This window comes from Erpetoichthys calabaricus, chromosome 17 (genome assembly GCF_900747795.2).
Source record: "Erpetoichthys calabaricus chromosome 17, fErpCal1.3, whole genome shotgun sequence".
Classification (NCBI taxonomy): domain Eukaryota; kingdom Metazoa; phylum Chordata; class Cladistia; order Polypteriformes; family Polypteridae; genus Erpetoichthys; species Erpetoichthys calabaricus.
This window is the reverse complement of record NC_041410.2, coordinates 23502624-23514643: the sequence shown is the minus strand read 5'-3', so window position 1 is coordinate 23514643 and position 12020 is coordinate 23502624. Positions and strand designations below refer to the sequence as shown.

General features: G+C 44.5%; 1 protein-coding gene across 1 annotated transcript in view; it reads right to left on the bottom strand.

Annotated features, from left to right (window-relative positions):
* Positions 1-426: 426 nt before the first annotated feature.
* Positions 427-12020, bottom strand: part of hsc70 (heat shock cognate 70) — a 38613-nt gene continuing 27019 nt past the window's right edge. The window contains exons 4-9 of the mRNA XM_028822426.2: positions 11333-11485; positions 8726-9281; positions 8182-8384; positions 6108-6306; positions 1413-1645; positions 427-1002 (exon numbers count right to left, since the gene is read on the bottom strand). Of these exons, the coding sequence (XP_028678259.1) occupies positions 817-1002; positions 1413-1645; positions 6108-6306; positions 8182-8384; positions 8726-9281; positions 11333-11485 (1530 nt within the window). The 3' untranslated portion in view covers positions 427-816. The remainder of the gene's footprint in view (positions 1003-1412; positions 1646-6107; positions 6307-8181; positions 8385-8725; positions 9282-11332; positions 11486-12020) is intronic.

Sequence of the window (12020 nt, the reverse complement as noted above, 5' to 3'; positions counted from 1 at the left end):
GCACTTGAAGCTGTGCAGATGAGTACAGCCAACTGCATCCCAGGAATTAAGGACAAGTCCTACTCTGAGAACCTCAGAGAATTAAACCTGTTTAGTCTCGAGCAGAGGAGACTCCATGGGAACTTAATCCAGGTCTTCAAACTCATCAAAGACATTGATAAAGCAGACCCAGCAGAATTCTTTCAGTTTAATGGTGAATCACATACTCAAGGGCTCCAGTGGAAATTAAGGGGAAGGACATTACTGAAGTCAGGAAGCACTATTGAGACATGAAGATGAAGCAGAGACCGTGACAACCTTTATGAAATATCAGGATGAGATATTGAGACAGCTTCGCTATTAGCTAAACAAACAAACTTATTGGACTGAATTGTCTCCTCCAGTTTGTCAAATGTCTTATGTTCCTGATAAAGAAGACACTATATATTTTATATTATAGACATTTATTTATGTAGCCATTCACTCCATAAAAGAACTAAAGCAACAGACATCGTGAATTGAAATATTAAACATGGAAATCATTTGTTAACTATACTGATTTTTTTTCTTTTAAAATGACATACATTACCGCCCTTTAAACCTTTCCAGTGGGAACAAAATCTTTATCTATCAAATATTGAGAGGCAAAAATTTCTTTTGCAAATAAAAGTGTCTTATTTACTGTGAAAGGACAAATAATGACATTTGTCACTTCAAGCCGACAACCTTCAGGGGTTTTCCATGGAAAACAAATATGACAAGAAAAACTTGACTGCGTGGAGCTTTGGCTGAAAGACTTTGATTTTTGTGTTTTGTCCATTTATAATCCCATGATGTTTAGTCCACTTCTTCAATGGTGGGACCTGAAGAGGAACCTGAGGCGCCTCCAGCTCCTCCTGGGAAGCCCCCTGGCATTCCACCAGGCATCCCACCTGCTGCTCCCTGGTAGAGTTTGGTAATGATGGGATTACAGACCTTCTCCAGTTCCTTCTGTTGGTGTTCATATTCATCTTTCTCAGCCATCTGTAAAAAAAAGTTGAGTGAATTTTATTATTATAGAGAACATTAATGTAACCAATCCTGGAAAGTAAAGAAATGTGCTGGTGACAACAAAAGACATTGGACAGGTGGAAGGGTCAGAATGGACTGTCAGGGCATTGCTTCCAGGCAGCTTGCGTACTAACACGTATATTACATATAGTTAACTAGTATTTGGAGATCATGGAGATGAGGATCTGTTTTACAAGGTCACTATTTACTTTTGAAAGGACCACATTTTCCTAATGAATCAAACATTTAACAGGTTCAGAAAATGAAGGGATGGATGGATGGATGGATGGATGGATGGATGGATGGATGGATGGATGGATGGATGGATGGGTGTAAAACATGGCAAAGACCTCCAGCTGTCAACCTGGCCTAATGCTGCCCACCTGGTTTCTATCAAGCCAAGCAATGACTTCATTGCACTTGTCAATGATTGTCTTCTTGTCTTCTGGACTGATCTTGTCCTTGAGCTTCTCATCGTCTACCGTGCTCTTCATGTTGAAGGCCAGTGACTCGAGCGAGTTCTTAGCTGTCACTTTCTCTCGTTGTACGTCATCTTCAGCCTTGTACTGTTCTGCTTCCTGCACCATCCTCTCAATGTCCTCTTTGCTCAGGCGACCTGTTCCAAAGCAAGAGAAGAAAAGGTAAATACATGTAGACCAAAAACATTATAGTTTTATTGATGTTAATTAAGTACTTTAATTGCTCATTTTACTCTACTATTGTAAATTAGTTTAGTTGTTATATAATTGTGGGGTGAGGACTGACTGTTTTTAATTGAGAAGGTGCACAATGACACACAAGTTGAATTAATTACCCAGTTAGATATTTTTTCTATTTAAATTTTCCTTTATTAAGTTATAGTGTCAGTTTCTCTGTTGCCTCAGTTATACACCATTTGGTATCTATCTGTCCGTTATTTCCTACGTGACAAATATGTTTTGAGAGTTTTCTAATAAGGAAGACAGACGTGTCAAGGTAAACCTATATATCTATAGGATTGTCACCAACAGTGCTAATGTTTGCAATGCACCATCTGTTGGAATGAAAAGTGCAATGCATTATATCACTACATGCATTACAAAACACATTAACACTGAATATGTCCAATGGAGTGTAACTGTCAGACAGACAGATATTGACTTAAATTATATTGATGTTTTTTTCCTTCCTAAACCTCATGTTACGTGAATATAACTGGTCTACTACACAACCTAAAAATGGCCTATCCTACATAGGATAAGCTACACCCACTTATAGTCTGTCAGAGTCTGGATGATGCCTGACATTCACATCTGATAGGCAATGCACACTAATTTCTTCCTTTGGGTATTGAACCCATAATTCAAGATGTTTTACTGTTTCCATATGAATCTCTTTACTATTTTTGGGAAAGTAGGAATGGGGGAGTTTTAAGAGTTCAAGCATCCCATCCCCTTCTGATGACAGAAGATGGCTCCACACCACTAAATCACCAGTTGGAAAACAACAGGACATGTGCCAGATATGTGAAACTGGTCTGTTGTTACTCTTCGCAGCAACAGTAGAACTCGAGGATTTGAAAAAACAGGAAGGTAAAATGATGTTTGTTTACAGTGTCATAAAGTCACACTTCTTCTGTCTCAGAATACATAGGGGACCTCAGTGGAGGTGTCAACAGTCAAGTAATCCATCACTTAACCTTTAGCATGAGGAATCCTACCTCAGCACTCTCCAGACACCATGGCTCAGGAATAAGCTTTGCAATTTTGCACAGTAAAGTGTGAGAAACTATGTGCAGTGAGATGGTTCTGATGAAGTAAACATACAGCGTGAAAATGGTAAAAACATCCATCCATCCATTCATCCTCTTCTGCTTATCCGAGGTCGGGTCGCGGGGGCAGCAGCTTGAGCAGAGATGCCCAGACTTCCCTCTCCCCGGCCACTTCTTCTAGCTCTTCCGGGAGAATCCCGAGGCGTTCCCAGGCCAGCCGGGAGACATAGTCCCTCCAGCGTGTCCTGGGTCTTCCCCGGGGCCTCCTCCCGGTTGGACATGCCCGGAACACTTCACCAGGGAGGCGTCCAGGAGGCATCCTGATCAGATGCCCGAGCCACCTCATCTGACTCCTCTCGATGCAGAGGAGCAGCGGCTCTACTCTGAGCCATACCCGGATGACTGAGCTTCTCACCCTATCTTTAAGGGAGAGCCCAGACACCCTGCGGAGGAAACTCATTTCGGCCGCTTGTATTCGCAATCTCGTTCTTTCGGTCACTACCCATAGCTCATGACCATAGGTGAGGGTAGGAACATAGATCGACCGGTAAATTGACTGCTTTGCCTTATGGCTCAGCTCCTTTTTCACCACGACAGACCGATGCAGAGCCCGCATCACTGCGGACGCCGCACCGATCCGCCTGTCGATCTCACGCTCCATTCTTCCCTCACTCGTGAACAAGACCCCAAGATACTTGAACTCCTCCACTTGAGGCAGGATCTCGCTCCCAACCCTGAGAGGGCACTCCACCCTTTTCCGGCTGAGGACCATGGTCTCGGATTTGGAGGTGCTGATTCCCATCCCAGCCGCTTCACACTCAGCTGCGAACCGATCCAGAGAGAGCTGAAGATCACGGCCTGATGAAGCAAACAGGACAACATCATCTGCAAAAAGCAGTGACCCAATCCTGAGTCCACCAAACCGGACCCCCTCAACACCCTGGCTGCGCCTAGAAATTCTGTCCATAAAAGTTATGAACAGAATCGGTGACAATGGGCAGCCCTGGCGGAGTCCAACTCTCACTGGGAACGGGTTCGACTTACTGCCAGCAATGCGGACCAAGCTCTGACACCGGTTGTATAGGGACCGAACCGCCCTTATCAGGGGGTCCGGTACTCCATACTCCCGGAGCACCCCCCACAGGATTCCCCGAGGGACACGGTCGAACGCCTTTTCCATGTCCACAAAACACATGTAGACTGGTTGGGCGAACTCCCATGCACCCTCCAGGACCCTGCTAAGGGTGTAGAGCTGGTCCACTGTTCCGCGACCAGGACGAAAACCACACTGTTCCTCCTGAATCTGAGGTTCAACTATCCGACGGAACCCCTGAATAGACTTTTCCAGGGAGGCTGAGGAGTGTGATCCCTCTGTAGTTGGAACACACCCTCCGGTCCCCCTTCTTAAAGAGGGGGACCACCACCCCGGTCTGCCAATCCAGAGGCACTGTCCCTGATGTCCATGCGATGTTGTAGAGACGTGTCAACCAAGACAGCCCTACAACATCCAGAGCCTTTAGGAACTCCGGGCGTATCTCATCCACCCCCGGGGCCCTGCCACCAAGGAGTTTTTTGACCACCTCGGTGACCTCAGTCCCAGAGATGGGGGAGCCCACCTCCGAGTCCCCAGGCTCTGCTTCCTCATTGGAAGGCATGTTATTGGGATTGAGGAGGTCTTCGAAGTACTCCCCCCACCGACCCACAACGTCCCGAGTCGAGGTCAGCAGCGCACCATCCCCACCATATACAGTGTTGACACTGCACTGCTTCCCCCTCCTGAGACGCCGGACGGTGGACCAGAATCTCCTCGAAGCCGTCCGAAAGTCGTTCTCCATGGCCTCCCCAAACTCCTCCCACGCCCGAGTTTTTGCCTCAGCAACCACCGAAGCTGCATTCTGCTTGGCCTGCCGGTACCTATTAGCTGCCTCCAGAGTCCCACAGGACAAAAGGGACCGGTAGGACTCCTTCTTCAGCTTGACGGCATCCTTCACCGCCGGTGTCCACCAACGGGTTCGGGGATTGCCGCCACGACAGGCACCGACCACCTTACGGCCACAGCTCCGGTCAGCTGCCTCAACAATAGAGGCACAGAACATGGCCCATTCGGACTCAATGTCCCCCACCTTCCTCGGGACATGGTCAAAGTTCTGCCGGAGGTGGGAGTTGAAGCTACTTCTGACAGGGGGCTCTGCCAGACGTTCCCAGCAGACCCTCACAACACGTTTGGGCCTACCAGGCCTGACCGGCATCCTCCCCCACCATCGAAGCCAACTCACCACCAGGTGGTGATCAGTTGATAGCTCCGCCCCTCTCTTCACCCGAGTGTCTAAGACATGTGGCCACAAGTCCGACGACACGACCACAAAGTCGATCATCGAACTGAGGCCTAGGGTGTCCTGGTGCCAAGTGCACATATGAACACCCCTATGCTTGAACATGGTGTTCGTTATGGACAATCCGTGACGAGCACAGAAGTCCAATAACAAAACACCACTCGGGTTCAGATCGGGGGGGCCATTCTTCCCAATCATGCCCTTCCAGGTCTCACTGTCATTGCCCACGTGAGCATTGAAGTCTCCCAGCAGAACGAGGGAGTCCCCAGATGGTATGCCCTCTAGCACACCCTCCAGGGACTCCAAAAAGGGTGGGTACTCCGAACTGCTGTTCGGTGCATACGCACAAACAACAGTTAGGACCCGTCCCCCCACCCGAAGGCGAAGGGAGGCTACCCTCTCGTCCACCGGGGTAAACCCCAATGTACAGGCTCCAAGTCGGGGGGCAATAAGTATACCCACACCCGCTCGGTGCCTCTCACCGGGGGCAACTCCAGAGTGGTAGAGAGTCCAGCCCCTCTCAAGGAGATTGGTTCCAGAGTCCAAGCTGTGCGTCGAGGTGAGTCCGACTATATCTAGCCGGAACCTCTCAACCTCACGCACTAGCTCAGGCTCCTTCCCCTTCAGAGAGGTGACATTCCACGTCCCAAGAGCCAGCTTCTGTAGCCGAGGATCAGACCGCCAAGGTCCCCGCCTTCGGCCACCACCCAACTCACACTGCACCCGACCTCCTTGGCCCCTCCCATAGGTGGTGAGCCCATGGGAAGGGGTGGTAAAAACATATCCTGAAAAGTGAGAACTCCCTCTGAAGGCAAATTCACAGGAACAACAAAAGAGTAAAGGAAATACTAAGAACTGGAATAAACTGATCATCAAGTGTGAGCGAGGGTTAAGTTGTATTAAGTTCCCTTGAATGTTGTTCTAATGAACAACAGATATCAGATCATTTGGCACTTGCTTTGAGATCTGCTTCATATAGACTGTGGTTCTGTTACCTTTGTCGTTGGTAATAGTGATCTTATTTTCTTTTCCTGTGCTCTTGTCAACTGCCGACACGTTGAGGATTCCATTGGCATCGATATCAAAAGTGACTTCAATTTGTGGGACTCCTCTTGGAGCCGGAGGAATGCCAGTCAGCTCAAACTTCCCAAGGAGATTGTTGTCCTTGGTCATTGCTCTCTCACCTTCAAACACCTGTGCAGAAAAAAATGCAGTTAAAAATGTAAAAGTAATATCTTTGGATACCTCAACTCTGCCACAGAAACAGCAGGCAGTGTGACGTAGTGGTTATGGCACTGGACCACGTGTGATTTCAAGTTCAAATCTCACTGCTGACAATGTGCAACCATGAGCAAGTCACTTCACCTGCCTGTGCTCCATTTGGAAAGACAAAAGAAATGGAAGCAATTGTATTTCAAATGTTGTAGGATGCCTTGGACAAAGGCATCAGCCAAATAAATAAATGTAAATAAACATTAATGAATCCATTATTAATTGCCACACATGCTCACAAAATAGGATCAAGTCTCCTCAGAGTTCCAATCCCAATAATAGGAAAAATACTACAAACAGGAGATAACAGTTAAAAGTAATCAGTCAAATTCAAATGTGACATCATAAAGTAATACTGTGGTCATCATAGTGCCAAAGATTGGCAACTGGCTGCATATTGTTCAGGCATGCAAGCAAAAATGTATTGTACTCTGTATGTATTACAATACTGCTACTACTTCTGTTACTACTTGGTCTCGATTTGAAATCTCAGATTATTTCATTCCTATGTAAAATATTATATCAGGCAGCTAGTACAGTACTTGGAAATGTTCTGCGTCTGTGTCATAACGTGTCCTGTTAGGCTGCTAAACAAAGAAGAAGAGCTTCCTTCGAATCTCCTGTTGTGGACTTCACCAAATGTTGATACTGTAATTGTACTAATCTCTTTTCCAGTGTTACAGACCTCAGAACATAACAGCCATCACTAAAGGTGGAGCATTCCATTCCAGGTTTTTAACCTTATCCGGGTGAAGAGCTTTGCATGTTTGAGTTAACTTAGGGGTTCTGGCATCCACTGGCCCCCAGATGTTTGCTATAGGACTCACTAATGCAGAAATTGCCAAAGAATGGGCTCTAAATTAAAATTATCTACCTAAAGAGTTCCTCCTGAATTGGTTGCTTGAATAGAGAACATCGAAATTTTGGGTCCATGGCCAAGAAACTCCCCAGACCTTAATCCTATTGAGACCTTAAGGTCAATCCTCAAGAGGCGAGTTTAAAAACAAAAACCCACCAATTCTAACAAACTCCAAGCATTGATTATGCAAGAATGGGCTGCCATCAGTCAGGATTTGGCCCAGAAGTTGGTTGACAGCATGCCAAGGCGAATTGCAGACGTCTTGAAAAAGAAGGGCCAACAATGAAAATATTGACTCTGTGCATAAACGTAATATAATTGTCAATAAAATCCTTTGAAACTTATGAAATGCTATCCCGAAGGTTGCCAGTTCGAATCCCGGTCACTGCCAAAAGAGATCCTACTCTGCTGGGCCCTTGAGCAAGACCCTTAACCTTCAATTGCTCCAGGGGCACTGTACAATGGCTGACCCTGCGCTCTGACCCCAAGGGGTATGCGAAAAGTAACAAATTCTTAATATGAGAATTGTATAAGGTGAAATAAAGAACAAAAAAAAAAACATCTGACAAAAAGATCTAAAAACACTGAAGCAGCGAACTTTGTGAAAACCAATACCTGTGTCATTCTCAAAACTTTTGGCCACAACTATAAATGCTATGTTGTGCAGCATTTTACTTTCTCTGCTCTTTTTCCATAAAATGCCTTCAAATTAAAATGTCCAAGGAACTGTGATTTGTATATTTTGCCATAATGACACTTGCAACTTGTACATTCTCATGTTAGTATGCAATTATAATCTCTAAAGATGAGACTGCACAGATGATCAGTAGCAGATGGAGATGACCTATTTACTCTATACCAATCTGCCTTTTTATTCAGAAATAAGAGATGTTCACTGAAATTTCAAAAGTAAGAACTTAATCCATAAAAAAAGGTACCTGGATGAGCACACCAGGCTGGTTGTCCGAGTAGGTGGTGAAGGTCTGTGTCTGCTTGGTTGGAATTGTGGTGTTCCGCTTGATCAGAACTGTCATTACACCCCCAGCAGTTTCAATGCCCAGAGACAGAGGAGTAACATCCAGCAGTAAGAGGTCCTGCACATTTTCAGACTTGTCTCCAGCAAGGATAGCAGCCTGGACAGCTGTGCCAGAGACACAGAGATGAAAGTCACTCTATCCATGCAATGCAAAAAGAAGACTGAATGGCAGCTAATTAACATTCTGATCCTGTTAACTGTGCGTCTTTCCTAGGAATGTGTAAAAGGCTAAATCAAACACTTGGCATTAACTGTTGGGTCATGTAACTAATGCAATTTGTAATAAAACTAGAAAGAAGTAATACATTGATTTTATTATAGGAATGATTGATAATGATGTCACTGAGGCTCTATTTGGGTGACGCAACTCATTAGCTTTTTTTTTTTTTCATTTTTAATGCCGTCAAATACCAAAACTATCCAGAAATAGAAAGGTGGAACTGTACCTGCACCATATGCCACAGCTTCATCTGGGTTAATACTCTTATTGAGATCTCTTCCATTGAAAAAGTCTTGCAAGAGCTTCTGAATTTTGGGAATCCGAGTGGAACCCCCGACTAGCACTATGTCATGAATCTGGGCTTTGTCCAGCTTGGCATCCCGCAGTGCCTTCTCCACCGGTTCCAAAGTTCCACGGAACAAGTCAGCATTGAGCTCTTCAAACCGAGCTCTAGTAATGGATGTGTAGAAGTCTACTCCTTCATAGAGGGAGTCGATCTCGATGCTGGCCTGGGTGCTTGAGGATAAGGTGCGTTTAGCTCTCTCACAGGCAGTGCGCAGTCGTCGTACGGCCCGTTTGTTGTCCGTGATGTCCTTCTTGAATTTCCTCTTGAATTCCCCAATGAAGTGATTGACCATCCGATTATCAAAGTCCTCACCACCAAGATGTGTGTCTCCTGCAGTCGACTTCACCTCAAATATGCCATCCTCAATGGTCAGAATGGATACGTCAAAAGTGCCACCGCCAAGATCAAAGATAAGTACGTTACGCTCACCACCAACCTGTATTGGAAGAGAGTGACCACAAAGTACACACAAAGTCTCATTAAAATCTGTGAAAGGAACACAGTGCTTGATGTGAGCCTGAGGTCACCAATAAAGTCGGCAAGACATCCACAGCTTTTGGAAGGGCGTGGACCAGGAAAAGGAATTCACAAATGGAAGAGGCATCTTTAAACAGACATGCCTGAAGGACTAAATCAAAGTCAAACACAAAAGGTAAGAATGAAAGTCGGAATGAATATAATGAACGGTTCTTTAAGTTGATGCAACCTCCTCCAAATAACTCTAAGCCTTGCTTTGTAGATATGCTTCATAGACAACGTGGACAACAAGTGCTGTGTAATGCCCTCTTAAATAAGTTTCCAATGATGATGTCACGCACAACGATGCTGGATGAGGTGCTCAGTAGCAAAAATAGTAAGTTATAAGCAACATGGCCACAGTGTGAACATACAAAAAGGCAGCAATCACGGCGAAACAAAAAACACACGTGAAACTTTTAGAGAGGAGAGAAATTAATTCAAGGTTTCGAAAAGCAATGGGTTATAACACATAAAACCTGTGGTCAAAATCAACTTGTTTTTCATCCCTTCAAGGTGAAGGACGCAGAGCTGCATATTCAATTGCAGTCTATGGCTGGCTATTTCAAAATGGACGATTATCAAGTCATTTATACGATCGATTCTTTGGTCATGGAGACATGGATGATTTTTGAGACAGGCATGATTTTTGGAGGCCCAGACCCCTCATGGACCCCATGATCATCAAAGGTGACTGTGTACAGATGGTGCAGACCTATAAATATCTGGGAGTGCAGCTGGATGATAAATTAGTCTGGACTGCCAATACTGATGCTTTGTGCAAGAAAGGACAGAGCCGACTATACTTCCTTAGAAGGCTGGCATCCTTCAACATCTACAATAAGATGCTGCAGATGTTCTATCAGACAGTTGTGGCGAGCGCCCTCTTCTACGCGGTGGTGTGCTGGGGAGGCAGTATTAAGAAGAAAGATGCCTCACGCCTGGACAAACTGGTGAGGAAGGCAGGCTCTATTGTTGGCATGGAGCTGGACAGTTTGACATCTGTGGCAGAGCGAAGGGCGCTCAGCAGGCTCCTATCAATTATGGAGAATCCACTGCATCCACTAAATAGTGTCATCTCCAGACAGAAGAGCAGCTTCAGCGACAGACTGCTGTCACTGTCCTGCTCCACTGACAGACTGAGAAGATCGTTCCTCCCCCACACTATGCGACTCTTCAATTCCACCCGGGGGGGTAAACGTTAACATTTAACATTATACAAAGTTATTGTCTGTTTTTCACCTGCATTATTATTATTATCAATCTTTAATTTAATATTATTTATTGTATCAGTATGCTGCTGCTGGATAATGTGAATTTCCCATTGGGATTAATAAAGTATCTATCTATCTATCTATCTATCTATCTATCTATCTATCTATCTATCTATCTATCTATCTATCTATCTATCTATCTATCTATCTATCTATCTATCTATCTATCTATCTATCTAACCTGTCCTAGCATCAATGGAGGTAAGGCAGTAAGTGAACTGAAATGGGAGCAGCCCATCCTTCAGAGGAACGCGACCAAACTCATTCATACAATTCAGGGTCATCTATCTATCTATCTATCTATCTATCTATCTATCTATCTATCTATCTATCTATCTATCTATCTATCTATCTATCTATCTATCTATCTATCTATCTATCTATCTATCTATCTATCTATCTATCTATCTATCTATCTATCTATTTATCTATCTAACCTGTCCTAGCATCAATGGAGGTAAGGCAGTAAGTGAACTGAAATGGGAGCAGCCCATCCTTCAGAGGAACGCGACCAAACTCATTCATATAATTCAGGGTCACCAGTTGGCCTAATTGCACATATTTGGATTGTAGGAGGAAAGCCACATGAACAGGAGGTGAACACCTAAACTCTGCCATATTAGTAGCAGATCATTCATTTTTTTTTCCTATATGTAGGCTTTTGACCTGATTCTTAAATGACAGACAATGCCATTACCTTCTTGTCAAGCCCATAAGCAATGGCGGCAGCAGTGGGCTCGTTGATGATACGCAGTACATTAAGTCCAGCAATAGTGCCTGCATCTTTGGTGGCCTGACGCTGGGAGTCATTGAAATAAGCAGGTACAGTGATGACAGCATTGGTCACAGTCTAAGGAGAGAAGGAGGTTAGAGAGCATTATCATACGGTTCTTCAAAAAATCCTGATGTGAAAAATACTTAATTTAGTAAAACATGTCATATAATTTAGTTTCCATTTTGCCCTAAACTTTTTAATCTGTTTCTTTGCTAATCTAAACAGAACTAACACTTAAGGGGTATTCTTAGTAGTTCAAAGGAAAAACGAGGGTCAACATTATAAACATTGAATCCAATTTAAATGGAAATATTATGAAATAGTGTAATTTTTTCCAAGTTAAAAAAAATGAAATCAGTTAAGCCACTTAAGCGATTATTTTTTTAACATGTAAGCACCTGTATACTGCCTTGAGCTGATATTCAGTACAGAATGGTCAGTCAGTCATTGTCCAACCTGCTAAATTCTAACTACAGGGTCATGAGGGTCTGCTGGAGTCAATCCCAGCCAACACAGGGTGCAAGGCATGAAACAAACCCTGGGCAGGGCGCCAGCCCACCGCAGAGTTTAGAATGGTGCTATATGAAATAATGGGTGCCTATTGGATTCT